At 38.3% G+C, this 15876-nt stretch overlaps 1 protein-coding gene and 1 pseudogene across 8 annotated transcripts in view; one reads left to right on the top strand and one right to left on the bottom strand.

Moving 5' to 3' along the window:
• TMEM144 (transmembrane protein 144) overlaps positions 1-15876 on the top strand; it is a 69053-nt gene that overhangs the window by 41714 nt on the left and 11463 nt on the right. For 5 of the 8 annotated variants that reach the window (XM_024977206.2, XM_059875977.1, XM_010813804.4 and 2 more), the window contains exons 6-10: positions 3551-3632; positions 5829-5905; positions 7926-8044; positions 10868-10987; positions 13302-13468. In XM_024977206.2, coding sequence (XP_024832974.1) covers positions 3551-3632; positions 5829-5905; positions 7926-8044; positions 10868-10987; positions 13302-13468 — 565 coding nt within the window. 8 annotated transcript variants of the gene reach the window in all.
• On the bottom strand, positions 773-3291 carry LOC107133288 (ubiquitin-ribosomal protein eS31 fusion protein-like; annotated as a pseudogene).

The raw sequence follows: 15876 nt of genomic DNA, 5'->3' as shown, positions 1-15876 counted from the left end.
TGTCGAAATCCATTGTCAGTGTAAACACACACACACGTGAGTTTTCCTAATAGAAAGTTGCAGATCTACGGAAATTGGAAAGGTTGAAAATGTAGAAAAGCACCCTTGCCTGTAATATAATTGATTTTTTTTTCTTTTTCTTTTTTTGCTTCCCATGCTTTTGACAAGATTTCTAGACTTTCTCATGGAACTTTGTGTTTGACAAACTGCACCAAGTTCTTTGCATCTATAACCCAGAAGACCATGTGATCTATTTACCTTTATGTTCATATTAATATATTGACATATATGATATGTCTCATTACCTTGCCCTAACTTAGTGCCACCACATCCTCTCTTGACCTGACTTAGCTGGGATTCTTCTTTCTGACTTACCCATTTTGTGTCTAGTCACACAGGCTCAGATGACTGACTTAGTCTTGATTTCTTTCATATGCTCCGCACCCTTCTCTTCCATCCAGTTTATAGCTAAGGTTCTCAATTGATTAACATATTTTGAGCTTTTATCATGTGCCAAAAAGTACCTTGAGAATTTTGTGACCATTTTTTTGAATTGTTTTTAATTATTAAAGACTATAATTGTACACTATGAGAAGTATAGACCAAAACATAATTATCGGAGGACAGTTGCTCATCACAGCTCTGTAAAGCGGGTCTCTCCCCATTTTTTAGATGAAAACAGTTGAAGGTCAGTGAGGTTAACTGATTTGTTGGAAAGTCGTACAGGTGTTTGACGAAGCGTTCAAGGACTTTTCTCTGGATCCTTCAAGTATTTTTTTAATGTTAGCTCATATCTTTATTAACCAATATACAATTACTTGTTTTCTGGTTTGTTGAAACAATAGGTCAGACAACATTTGCCGCAATAATGTCTGCCGAAATGACTGGCCATAAAAATTCCAGCACCACATTCATGTGAGGGACACTCCCAGCGAAGGCGATTGATTTTGCCATTCTCATCTACCTTATAGTATTTCAGAACAGCCAGCTTAACCTTCTTTCTCTTATGCTTGTTCTTCTTGGGAGCGGTGTAAGACTTCTTCCTTTTCTTAGCACCACCACGAAGTCGCAACACAAGATGAAGAGTGGACTCCTTTTGAATGCTATAGTCAGACAAAGTACATCCATCTTTCAGTTGCCTCCCAGCAAAGATCAGTCCTTTCTGGTCAGGAGGAATTCCTTCCTTATCCTGGACCTTGACCTTTACATTTTCTATGGTATCCGAGGGCTCGACCTGAGAGTGATGGTCTTCCCCATCAGGGTCTCCACGTAAATCTGCACCTTGGCGGTGGTTCCACCACAGATGGCGGATCCGAAGCTCCTTCAAGTATTTCTAAAATATCATTCTCTATTGTTATTAGAAAACAGACTGGTCTATACAAAGTAGAAAGTTTTCATGGTAATTTTGAGGAGAAAATGCAAAGGTAGTGTCTAATATTAGCTTTGCGAATTAACATATATATGAGCACACACACATGTTTACATATTTAACAATTAAGATAGACAAGTACTTTGAGGACCTTGAAAGAGATAGAAAATGTGGTTCCTATTCAATTTTCTATGGAATTGGAACATCTTTAGAGAAAAAAGATTGCATGGAAAATGGTCTGGATTGTGTGATGACGGTTCTCAGTGTTGCAGGAATTGAGAAAAGAGGAGGATTTGGGGAGGATTGGCCTGGGGAGAGCTCCCATCTCACAGTCAGTAGTCACCTCTTCTGTAGTTTGGAGAAGAGGCGAGAATATGGTATGCCCAGCTAAGGAAAGCTGGCAAGCAAGACATGAAAGCTTGGAGCAGGGGCTGGCCAGAGAAAGAAGTCCATGGGGAGTTATGTTCAGGAAGGTTGGGTGTGGCATGAAGTAGAGAGCAATAAAAGGAGGACTTCCCAGGCAGTTCATTGGTTAAGAATCTGCTTGCCAGTGCAAGGGACACGATGCCATCTGTGGTCTGGGAAGATCCTACATGCCAGAGGGCAAATAAGCCTATGCGTCAAAACTACTGAAGCCACGTACCTAGGGCCTGTGCTCTGCAACAAGAGAAGCCACTGCAATGAGAAACCCACACAGCACCACTAGCAAGAGTATCTCTCACTCGCCGCAACTAGAGAAAACCCACACACAACAACAAAGACCCAGCACAGCCAAAGATAAATAAATAAATACATTTTTAAAAAATCAAAAGGAAACTTGAATTTCCTATGGGATGGAGTATGGAGCCGGTTAAGTGTATAAAGCAAACAAGAGACTGAAGTAAGGAAACCACTAGACATTTTTAATTTTTATACAAATAATAGCATATCTGGTGGAGAAGGCAATGGCACCCCACTCCAGTACTCTTGCCTGGAGAATCCCATGGTTGGAGGAGCCTGGTAGGCTGCAGTCCATGGGGTCACTAAGAGTCAGACACGACTGAGCGACTTCCCTTTCACTTTCCATTTTCATGCATTGGAGAAGGAAATGGCAACCCACTCCAGTGTTCTTGCCTGGAGAATCCCAGGGACGGGGGAGCCTGGTGGGCTGCCGCCTATGGGGTCGCACAGAGTCGGACACGACTGAAGCGACTTAGCAGCAGCAGCAGCAGCAGCATATCTGGATGCCTTTGTCTGCACCCAGCGATCTATACTATTTCAGTCTCATGTGTGCATTGAAAACTTCTTGTATTGCTTTCACTTTTGAGCCATGCAAATGTTTTAAAAAAAGAAAGCAAAAGAATACTAGAGTTGTGACGTTCCTTCAGTTAATTAAATACTTTAACACATTTTAACATTTCTGCATAGTTTAAAAGTCAAGGTCATTGAGGTATTTATTACAAAGATGCTGGACATGAATAGTTAGTAAATTAGGAGAGAGAGGTTCAAGGGAAAAATAAATCATTAGGTCTACATGTGTTTTTATCTCTTAAAATATAGTCTGGAGGTCTTTCCATATCAGAACATAGAGGGTATCCTCATTCCTTTTTTATGGCTGTGTTGTATTCCATCGCATGCCCATGAAGATCAGCTCACCTGAGTGTGGCTGTGCCTGTGTTATAGGGCCTGGAGCAGGATTCGTAAGGGCAGGAGTGGACACACCTGTGCCCTTAGTACCTGGCCGCAGAGTCTGCTCCCTGGGGTCACACAGTCTGCACTCATATCAGTGGTGCTTTTCTCCTCCAGGTTGCTCAAGCATGTTAAGCTTTGGGGGTTTTGTCAATAGAATAGGTGAGACATATATTTCAATGTAGTTTTCATTTGTATTTTTCTTACCATGTGATTCCAGCACTAAGCAGGAATAAAAAGAAGGATAGGGTCATTGACTGAAACAAGAAAACTGGCAGAAAGAGCTGATTTGGGAGGGAAGCTTATGAGTTCAGCTTTTAAACTGTTGAAATTAAGGTTGAGGAGAGACATCAAAGAGAATGTCAGTGCTGGAGAAATGGCAGGATCTCTGCAAAGGCAGTTTGGAAGCAATACCATTAGGTCTTCATTTTAGCTCTGTTTCCCTTCAAATGCAGGCATCTTAATGTGAACCAGGGTTATGATAAATGTCACTAAAATTTGTTTTCTTTACAGTGCTTTCATATTTTTGTTCATCAAAAGTGAAATACCAAATAACACATATTCTGTGGACACCACACCACTGATATCAGAGCATGTGAGTACAGAATGAGAACCACCTTGATCTGAAACATGAAATTAGGATAAAAGGAAACTGCATGGATTTGAACTCAGATGAGAGGATGGTGGGGCATGTTGTTAAATCAAGGCTATCTGAAATATCTTAGCATATTTTCATGGGTAGGTTTATGTAGCAGTCAATCCATATTTCCACAGTAAAATTTCTCAACGAATATAGAGGTCTGGTTGTTTTTATTAATGGTAGATTCCTAGTAGATGTTCATACAAGCCCATATTTTTAATAACTTAAGGATGCCATGGTATAGCAATTCTAAATACTTAGAGGAAGATGAAAATTACTTGGAAAGGAGGAGGGAGGAGGTTTTAATAACTCCAGGGAGGGCAGCAGGTAACCGATCAGAGGAAGTTAATGAAAAGGTAAATCAGGTCGTATGAATATAGGAATTAGACTTGGATTTCTTCTCATTTTTCTGCCCTATCTCTTCCACTCAAAGGTGAAGACAGGAACTATGTAAGGAGTCTGTGTTTTGACCTTAAAGAAGCTAAATGAGTCTGAACATAGCAAACCTAGATTAAGCAGGGACAGTCTTTCCAAGACAGCCCACACAGCACCAGTCCCAGTAGTTCCACCTTACAGGAGCGATTTCAGGACCCCAATGGCCATGAGCACAGACTCCTGTCCTCCTATGTCACGTATCTTGTCCACCTGCCAGGGCCCAGTGCTAGCAAGCTAGCCTCAATCCCGCATCCCACCCCCACATTCAGGCAATGCCCCCCTGGAAGGCACAGCCTTTAAGCCTTACTTCAAAATTAATCTTTCTTCCCCCTTTTATCTTTCCCATATCAAAACTCTTCTCAACTAAGGTGACAGAAACCTTAGTTAAATTGACATTAAGTATGTTAGTCACTCACTTGTGTCTGACTCTTTGTGACCACGTGGACTGTAGCCCCCACCAGGCTCTTCTGTCCGTGGGATTCTCCAGGCAAGAATACTGGAGTGGGTTGCCATTTCCTTCTCCAGGGGATCTTCCCAACCCAGGGATCAAACCTGGGTCTCCTGCATTACAGGCAGATTCTTTACCATCTGAGTCACCAGGGGAGTCAAGTTAAATAGTAAGTAGCTTAGGTGTAAGAGGAAAGAGATGTATTCATCCACGGGCATCTCTAATCAGGGAACTCTTTAGAGAGGATGGAGAAGTGAGATGGGGGGAAGGTGTTTGGTGTCCCTGTCTACTTTAGTGTTCCAGATACCTCCTAACCAACCTCCCTTCAAACAGTGGAGGAGGGGAGGAAATAAATGCAACTTGGGGAAAGCTACATAGGAGTCTAATTGCCTTAGAGTTTTCCATCAAGCTGGCAGTAGGCCAACTAAGATTAAAGTTGCATAAAGTCTTGATTGTGATGCAGCCATACATCCGGAGGTCCTCATGGGAGAAGAAAGCATAGTTGTCAGAAGAAAGCTTGACCTAGCACATAACAAAGAATTCAGTTCTAATCTCATCTTTTACTATTAGGAGTATAGCATCAAGGAAACCTCAGCTAAGAGACAAAGATGATTACTTTGATAGAAATATTATGAACTTGGGCAGAATTTTTCCGAAGTTAGAATATGAGCTAATCTTGAAACAAGGCTGGAAATGTTTAAGCAACCAATTTAGTTTTTAAAAATCTGGGTAAAAATATGCCTGTTGATCTTAAGTACTCCATAGTAGAAGAGTCTTAAGATCTAATTTCTTGACAGATTATTCAGTTCAGTTCAGTTCAGTCGCTCAGTCATGTCCAACTCTTTGAGACCTCATGAGTCACAGCACGCCAGATCTCCATGTCCATCACCAACTCCCAGAGTTTACCCAAACTTATGTCCATCGAGTCAGTGATGCCATCCAGCCATCTCATCCTCTGACAGATTATTAAAACTTGCAAATAAAATGCAAGCACTAATAACCTCATTAGTTTTGATAGGTGTATCAAAGTAGCCATTTATTAAACTGTGAAAAACATTTTAAAAGAGACCAGACCATTCTGAGTAAAACAGAAACAGAATTGGAAACATGTGAGTCTAGTGATGCCCACAGAATCAGAATGCAGGGTGGCATGGTTTTATTTTAAAGTGTATCTGAGACAGAAGAGAAAAACACTGAAAATCTTGTCACCAGTGTGGCTATTAATTGACTGCTGTTTTTCTTTTGGTTTTTGCCAATGTTTTCACTAGGTGATTAACAAAACTCAAGATCCTGATCCTGACTGTTCCTGGGTGGATAAACTTTCCACAGCACAAAGCCACTTAGTGTAAGAAGAGGTTCTGTTATTCTGTTTCATATATGGTTACAGCAAGGATAAGCAGAGTAGAGTTGTATCCATTTGAGCTCAAGATAGAAATGGTAACACAAGCTTTGACTTCCTAACTTCATGGTAGACTTTCTGGTCCCTTGCTGAATTTTACAGCACAGAGGGCCTTGGTCTCAGTGCTTCAAGGAATTCCTAAGCCCCTGCAGTGTTTCTAGTCAATAAGTCACTCACAGAAGCAATCTCATTTTGCAGGACTTTCATGCCTAAAGAAAAAGGAAAGATTAAAAAAAAAAAAGCAAAGTAAAGGAAAAGTACAGGCCACAGAGTGTGGCAACCAATATGCTCCCAGCAATCACTGTCGAATTAGGCAATCCACATCTCTAGCCAAGATGACCACTGTGCCCTAGGAATCCCTCCACTCATGCATCAAGAGTTTTATAATCCTGAGGTATTTATTGTCAAATATGGTAGAATATTTTGTGTCCATGTAGGTCTTAGTCCCCACCCCTGTGCTGTCTCTGTAAAGAGTGAGAGACTTAGGCTCAACAATAGCTTCTATATTTAGGGGTTTAGGGGGCTAGCAAAGAAATATGAGAATGATATGTTTTATGTATGAACCTTTATATGTTTATATAAGAAATATGAATACGTAGTAGTATGTAGCTTGCATTTTTCAATTGAGGGCTGTTTTAGACTTTATGTGGTGATACTTTAAGAACAGAAAGCATGTCCTCTGTTAGTATATACACTGTCTTCACAGTGGAAAGTAGCAGTGCGGGGCACATAATAGATGCTCAAAAAATATTTGGATCAATTAAATGAATGAAAGAATGAACTAACCTATAGGCATTGGAAGAAAGAAATGTTATTTTTGCTTTGAAATAAAATAGATCTCTCCAACAAAACGTTCTTCACGAAGCATCGCCTTCATTAAGGGAATATTTGTTAAGCACTCTTTCAGTTGTCTCATTGGAGAGCCTAGTCCATTAGTCTGATCTGTTTGGGACCCTCCTCCAGGATTCATGGTCTTTACCATTATGTAGAGGTTTCCATCATGAACAGAGCTTATTGGTCTTGTGAGTACCTACAGTCTCATATTCCTCCAAGCACCACTAAAATAGACTTTAAGAATTTATTTTTAAGCTTAGAAAGTAATGGTTTTTGCCTAAAACTCTTTCCTGTTTCATGCCATTCTCCTTTATGTTAAGCTAAAGGGACTGTTCTAAAATATTAATCATCTCCCACCAAAGTCAATGAAGACTGTTGCTTCATGCAGATATAGCCCAAGTATGAAGGTCCAACATGATTCTACTGCTTAAGGCAAAACATTTTCTTTTTACAAAAGTAATGTTTTATCTGAAATATTCAAATTATTTTATTAAGGAATTTCCTGGCAGTCCATTGGTTAAGACTTGGCGCTTTTGCTGCTGTGGACCCAGGTTCAATTCCTGGTCTGGGGAACTAAGATTCTACAAGTCACCCAGGATGGTCCAACTTTTTGGGACCCCATGGACTGTAACCCTCCAGGCTCCTCTGTCCATGGGATTTCCCTGCCAAGAATACTGGAGTGGGTTGCCATTTCCTCCTACAGGGGATCTTCCTCACTCAGGGATCGAACCTGAGTCTCCTGCACTGCAGGCAGATTCTTTACCACCAAGCCACCAGTGAAGTCCTAATGTAGTTAGAGAGCCTTGTTTTTTTCATGTCACTTGTAGACGATGATGGCAATATTCTCACCTATGTAATGACAATTTATAATAATAATCCTTTACAGTGTCTGTAAATCATGTCCTTCCACCGTTAGATAGCGAAGGGCTGAAGCTGTGTCCCAGCAAGGTACCTGGATGCTGCAGGGCATTCCTGGGACTTTTGCTCATCACCCCGATTGAGATAGATGGGTAATTGCTACGTGATGCCTTGTGATTTACATTTTGAAGCATGCTTTAGATATGATTCCATTTATGTGTGGCAGAAATATTGCTTTGGGCCAAGATGAATAGAAATGTATTTGTTTTTTAAGGGGCTGCAGTCTCGCAGTGATATCTGGAATTCTCTATGGATCTACATTTGTGCCCATCATTTACATCAAGGACCACAGCAAAAGAAATGATAGTATATATGCAGGGGCAAGCCAGAATGGTGAGAGGAAAAAGTCATTTTACTTCATAAGTGAACTCAATACCTGTGTTTCTACTTTAGACTATAAAAAGAAACGGACTGTGGTAGATATTGGTACATAGATTGGTTGGTGGAAATACAATGAAAAATCAAGTTAAGAAGGAAAAAAAGGAAATTTTATCTGAGCCAAACTGAACATTATAACCCGGGAGACCCACTCTCTGAAGCTCTGAGAACAATTCCACCTGTTAAAAGTTGAAGGCACTTTTAAGACAAAGGATGTACATCAAAATGACATACTGACATTTCACATAAAGTTCACCAAGGATACATAATCTAGGGAAGCATAGTACAAAGTGAACAGCGAGTCACCATGACCCCCTGCAGAGCTGGGAAAGAATGTTACTCTTTTAAGAAGTTATTAATACATCACTAGCATGAGAAGAAAGAAAGAAATTGATCTTTATGGTCAAGCAAGTGCCCTCATCTTTGAGAAGCTCTGATTAAAGTAAAAGGCAGGTGCACACTTTGTGTTGAAGATGGAGAAAGCCCAGACAGACACAGACAGAATTTTATGCTTAAGCTTTCTCATCCCATCTTAAAGTATAAATTTCCTTTCATTAGATTTGATCTTACTTTGTCATTGTAAGTGGTGAATTAGAAGGGCCCTGGAAACTAAAAGAAATAAAGGACTATTTCAATATTTTCATATGATCTTCAACATACTAATGGAATCGATTTTAGTCAAGATTCATTTCAGCTACTCGGATTTTAACATATGGTTTCTGGATTTGCTGCAAGATTTGGAGGTTATTTTCCATTTTGATGATCTCTGGGAAAATGTGTGTTCTTCTCCTCTTTAAAAAAGAAACTGAAGTGTAGCATACAGTGCTTTCAAATCAAGTAAAGGTCAAAATATAGCCTGCTTAGGATATTATTTTTCAAGCACAAAGTAGTACATTGAAAGACCCAATGTAATGCTTGCAAATTGTCTCGGGTTCTAGAGATAGAATTCCTCTCTCAGACATCACCTCCACACTGCGTGCAACAGCCTTCTACAGGCTCAGAAGGAGATGAGAGGGTCTAGTTCAGGATCCTGTGATTATATTGAAATGTGGCTCACATCTATGATGATAAAAGGAGATAATGGTTAAGTCGGTTCTACCTCAGTGGCATGGAAAATGAATGTCATCTGTGTTCAGATAAGGGAGAAGTTTGGAGGGCAAGTCATGAGGGGCAGATGGATGGAAAAACTGGGATCTGAACTCTAATTGAATGGACTGACTTTGAATAGACACCATGGTTTGTTTTTTCCCTTATATGTTCAGCCCCACAAACAGTTCCCAAAGTACTTTTATTACCTTCTGTGTTTTTTAAGATTTTATGCAAATATTTTTTGTATTTTTATTCTTTTTGTTTTAAAGGATAAAAACTAATAAAAATAGAATCACTTAGGAAAAATTAAGAGGGAAGGGAAAATGAATGACCAAGCAAAATGGAACCATGAACGAGTCTTAAAAACTGCACCACACTTGTACACTTGCTAGTAATGAGTCATAAATTTGGCTCCAAGATTCTTACAGCCACAAAGGAAATCAGATCAGTCCCAGAATTCAGCAAACACAAGATAAAAACAACTGATTGTTCAGAAGCACAGTTGTTCTTGGTCCTGGAGCATAATGAACAATGTCCTTAACAATCTCTTCACATAAATAGTACAATCAGGTCTAAGGGATCTTTTTATGGCAACTCAAATGTAGTCTAATAGAAACACACTTTATTTTGATTCATTCAAAACTCATTCAAGGGGGCATAGTTTTTATTTCATTTATTTAATGATCACGTAAACACTATATACTGTATCTTGGGCACTCTTCTAATTACAATAATAACTTGATTGGCCCTCATAGCAGCTTTACTGTTTGGGTACCATTATTATCCTGGTTTTACAATAAGATGAAACAGAGAGATATAAGTTAATTTACTTAAGTCTCCAAGTTAGCAAATGGTGGATTCAGGAGTCTCACCAGGTGGTCTGTGTTTCTGATCGTTAGATTAAGCTGCCTTTTGTGATGGTCTTGGGACAGATGAGTTATGATATGACTCAGAAGAATAGACAAGCCCTTTGACTTTCAAGCTCTCCTCTCTAAGCATGGCGGTTCATCCTCTAGATTTAGTTGAAATACTGGGCCCAAAGTGACCTTCCCGGCCAAGAACCTGCTATACCCATCTCTATGGAAAAGGACCGTCTGCTTTCCTCAGTGGAGTTGGGTTTCTCAGAATTTGGGCCACCATCTATGTATTAACTTCCCAATGTAATTAGTTTTATAACAAATAATTAAATCCCCTGGAATAACTTCCTGAATATCCTTCTGTATAGCTGCAACCTGGACACTGGTTTCCAGATTGATCAATGCAACCTATAAAATCAGCTCTGCCAAAGTTCTTTACATACTACCCCCTAAATACCGTCTGTTAGGAGATTTGCTAGTTTCTATAGCCATCAGTAATATTAAGTCTGAATACTTAATATACTTAATTCTTAAAAAATGAGATATTAATGTTATATTCACATAATGTTTGTCATTTCTTACTTAGCTTTCCAAGACAATATAAAAGCCAGCCTTTTAGATTTGATTATAGTAACCAACTTCTTAATATTTTAAATATGTTAATTAAAATTCTCTATAAATAGCATGCAGGAAAATAGTATGATAAAATATAATGAATGCTTCCTTTACAATTGAGGTTAATTTTGGTGAGCTTGTTTTATTCTTAGAACTCTAAATATATTTGAAATGACTAAAATGATATGCTTGAGATTTTTATAATCTGTACTTCCAGATTTAGACTACGTTTTTGCACACTTCAGTGGCATCTTCCTCACAAGTACAGTCTACTTTCTGGCCTACTGTGTAGCCATGAAAAATAATCCTAAACTACATCCTGAAGCAGTCTTGCCAGGTAAGAATCTTTACTACAGAAAAATCTTCCTACGCTTTGAAAGCATCATTCCCTATTAATTTAGCTTGAATACTCACCTTCTGGAAATGAAGCCATTCTGTGTGTCTGTGTGTGTCTGTGTGTCTGTGTGTGTCTGTGTCTGTGTGTTCCTTCCCTCAATTGCTCTGGTTCAGTTCACCACCAAATATGGAGGACTTAAAAACTATGAAACTGTATTTGAAATGCCAAGTCATTAATGCTAAACCCAGAACTGGACCAGTGAATCTGAGATTGTTTCCTCTGCTGAAATACCTTGTGTGATAAGCATGAGACTTTAGTATTTCTTCCTCACTAAGGATACACATTAAAAGTCAGAGTGCTGGGGCTCTTTTATTCTTAAAGGTATCCACAAATACAAATCTGCAGTCACTTGGGAAAATAAGCATTTTCTCCAAAAATTTAGGAGAAATTATTTTAGAGTTTAAAAAAGGTATGTCAAATGAACATGCTTTGGATTTGATCAGTTAGGCATTGTTGGTTTTATATATATATATATACATACACACACATATATATATGATGAATTATAATTTCTCACTTATTTAGGTGTTTACTATAATTCAACTTGGAATATAGATTCACAAGTAAAATTTTTTAAAGAACAAAATAAAGCATATGCCAGAGATTTGCTTTGAGTGCCTGATTCATTTAAGCCAAAGTATACCATTACACCGGAGAAGGCAATGGCACCCCACTCCAGTACTCTTGCCTGGAAAATCCCATGGATGGAGGAGTCTGGTAGGCTGCAGTCCATGGGGTCACTAAGAGTCGGACATGACTGAGCGACTTCACTTTCACTTTTCACTTTCATGCATTGGAGAAGGAAATGGCAACCCACTCCAGTGTTCTTGCCTGGAGAATCCCAGGGACGGGGGAGCCTGGTGGGCTGCTGTCTGTGGGGTCACACAGAGTCGGACACGACTGAAGCGACTTAGCAGCAGCAGCAGCATACCACTACACCATTGCACCATTTTATACTACAGAATGTTTACTATAATTCAGACATTATAGTAATGGTATAATGTGTAGATGTAAAAATGGTAGAATTCTTACTGAATGTCTAGCTAAAATATCCTGAAATTTTTAGCTAGTATCTTTATTCAAATTCCAGATTTTTTTCCCCCTTAGCTAAGCATCATTCTGAATTTCACATATTTTTATATTGTCACTAGGGAAAATAAGTATTTTTTTCCAGATAGTTAGGAGAAATTATTTCAGAGTGTAAAAAAGTTATGTCAAATATACATGCTTTTGAATTTAATCTATTAGGCACTGATGGTAATGTATGTGTGTGTATATATATGTATAGAACATGGATCTTCTTCATTTTAGGCAGATTCTTTACCATCTAAGCCATCAGGGAAGCCCATATATGCTCATATATGTATGTATATACACACATATATAATGAGAAATTATATATAATAAGAATTATAAATAATATATAAATTATAAAAAGAAAGTTATATATAATTGTATATATATCAAACCCATGTCTCTTGCATTGCAGGCAGATTCTTTACCATCTGAGCCACCAGAGAAGCCCATATAAGCCCATATATATATATATATACTCAACACATATACAATGAGAAATTATATATAATAAGAATTATAAATACATAAATTATAAAAAATATATAATTCAATTTAAATATGTATTATGCATTAAAGATTTAAATTAATATACTTTAAGTTAATTATAAAAATACATTGTATATAACTATAATTTCTCACTTAAAAATTTACTATAATTCAATATGGAATGTAGGTCCACAAGTAAAAATTTTTTAAAGAACAAAACAAAGCATGTATCAGAGATTCACTTTTGAGTGCTTGATTCATTTAAGCCAAAGAGTGCCACTACCCCACTATACAGTTTTGGAAGAATGGTAGAATATTTACTGAATGTCTAGCTAAAGTACCCTGAACATTTTAAGCTGGTATTTTTATTCAGATTTCAAGTTACACCCCCCCCCTTATTTAAGCATCATTCTGAATTTCACATAGTTTGACATACATGGCTTAGAGTAAATGGTGTTTTCAGAAAATATTCAGACCCAGTACCTTCCCTGGGTCCCACTCCATTATCCAATCTTTACTGCACCTATTACTTTGGGTACTTGATTTAATGTCAATAAGGTAAAAGGTGATCCTTACACCTAGTGCAGTCACAAAAAGAGAAATGATTTGTTTTCCAAATGGTCATAAACATGACTCAAAAACCCATGTTGGCTGTCGGTGTTAATAAGAGTGTGTGATGTGTTCACTTTAGTAGTCGTTCCGCTGGGAGTGTGGACTTTTCTGGAGAGGTATGTGGTTGGCGAACTCGTCTGTGTTTCAGGGTTCCTGTCCGGAGTCCTCTGGGCGATCGCCACCTGCTGTTGGTTCATAGCGAACCGCTCTCTCAGTGCTGTGGTCAGTTTTCCAATCATCACTGCCGTAAGTAGCTGTATTGCATTTCCAAATTTTTGTTTTCCAAATGTAAATCACACTTTTCTGAAGCTTTCTTAGTGAATCACTGAAGTCTGTCATGGAGTTTGATTTTTCAGGAGTACAGTCAACATAACAGATGCATGTGGATAAACTGACCCCTGTAGTCTCTTGTCCTTGATTGCTAAGGGAATGTTGCTAACTTCATTTTAACAAGTCTGTTCATCTTTGATGCCTTTGCAGTTTTTGTTTGGTCATTTTGCCTAATTTCTTTTGGGATACATTGTAATTTGCTATTAATAGGAATGTGTGTGCTCAGTGACTCAGTTGTATCAGACTCCGCGACCCCATGGACTGTAGCCCACCAGGCTCCTCTGTCCATGGGATTTTCCCAGCAAGAATACTGGAGTGGTTTGCATTTCCTCCTCCAAGGGATCTTCTTGACCCAGGGACCAAACCCACTTCTCTTGTGTCTCATGCATTGGCAGGCAGATTCTTTACCACTGAGTCACCTGGGAATCTGACTGATAACAATATTTATCTCTATGTAATAGTTTATAGATATAAAAATGCTTTTGTGTATATTGTCACACTTGAATCTCATGGCATCCTTGTGAGACAGAGAGTACTTTAGCCCCTCTTCATAGTGTGTGTCAGTGTTTTAAAGAAGGTTTTCAGAAAGTGCTGAAGCAAAGTACTGTCTCTTGATGGTGCCATTTCTCATGCATTCATAATGTAATTTGCTTCATCTGATATTTTTGAGTGCCAGACAGGTAGCACATAGTCAGGTAACAGAAAAACAAAAATGTTTCTTTTGATGTAGATAGGACTAGTATTGATAGGATTGTCCCCAATTTGCAGATGAGAAAGTTGAGACAGTAGCTAAGAGCATCATCTGAAGGGACACAGCCACATGGACATCTCAAAGCTTCTTAGTATGGAGTTTACTGTACACAGGACTGCTTTCTGCCTTCAGTATAAAATCCAATTTAAAATGTTTTAGGTTCCTTATGGTGCCAGGACTGACATGCCTACACACGAATTAATTGCTCTTATTTCTACTCTTGGTATCTTAGATTGTTCAGTTGATTACCTGCCTCCCCTGCTTCCTAAATCATAATCACAAATAAAATTTGCCTGAAACATTTTAGCCACACACCTGTGCAAGCATACAAAACTGAATTTTTAAAATACATTGTCTAGTCTAAAATACAACTACATAAAAGTTTGAAACATCCTTCAATTTTAATAGGAATCTGGGTTTCAAATAGCATATTTTTGACAGTTCTACTGTGTTCATAAAATAGCTTTAGTGTACAATTAAATTCACATGATAAAGGTTTGGGGTTTTTTTAACTTAAAGGACTCACATTTTGACATTCTTAATCTGTACTGAGGGAAAATGTTATCAAAATTGAGCAGATTATAAGGAATAGTTTAAGTCCTCATCATTGGAGTGGTAAAAACCTGAATTTTTCCCCAAAAAGTGTTTGTTTTTCATTTTTTCAAAGATATATAGTGCAAGAATTGACCAATATAACAGGAAAAATAGTAATGGGCAATGGGATGTAAAACTTATCAGTGAAATACTTAAAACTAAATGAAATTAAACAAATTTAAACTAAATTTGTAGAGCAAAGTATACAATGTGGTATGCACCTCGACTAGGGATGCAAATGTTGCATGACAGTCGTATCCCACTATATAAGGAAGAATGACATGTATTGAAATAGGTAAGTCATTAATCACATCAAACTTAAACTTGGTCATATGACAGTGATTTTGTCATTCAATCAAGCTATCTTCTTGAACAAATGTGGATTCTTCAAAATGAGTTTGAGGCAACTTTCTGTAAAACACACAGATACAATTAAGTCACACAAGTCACACAGAGGGTAAACAGTCATGTGATTAAGCATTTTTTTTTTTACACATTGTTTTGCTTTGTGCTTGCAGAAGTGGGTGAGACAGTGAGATAGTTAATTCTTTTTGACTGGTAACATTATTTCCTCAGAAAAGACTATTTTCTAACACTAATTTTTTTTTGGTTCTTTTAAAAATACTGAATTTAAGTCTTAATAGAATTTATCCTGTGGGTCCTGTATAGGAGACATGGAACAATAATAATAATATTCTTCACAAAAAATTTATAGTAGATAGATATGATTTTCCTACTATTCTTTCTTGTGTTAAATTACAGTGAAGACTTAGGGCAAGACATGACAGCCAAATGCAATGCAAATACATTGCTGAGGCAGGTGGGCGTGGGTGGAGGGCCGGTGGGAGTGGTCTCTGTGGCATCTGGAGACTGACCTGTCAGAAGGATGACTCTTGACCACTGTGATGGAAGCAGGCAACTCACCCCCCTGGTGTGGCTTCCTCTGGTGCCTGAGGATTGTCTCCTGGAAGGGACAGGT

Source organism: Bos taurus, chromosome 17, assembly GCF_002263795.3.
Source record: "Bos taurus isolate L1 Dominette 01449 registration number 42190680 breed Hereford chromosome 17, ARS-UCD2.0, whole genome shotgun sequence".
Classification (NCBI taxonomy): Eukaryota; Metazoa; Chordata; class Mammalia; order Artiodactyla; family Bovidae; genus Bos; species Bos taurus.
Note: the sequence above shows the minus strand (reverse complement) of the source record. Positions and strands in the feature narration are given on the sequence as shown.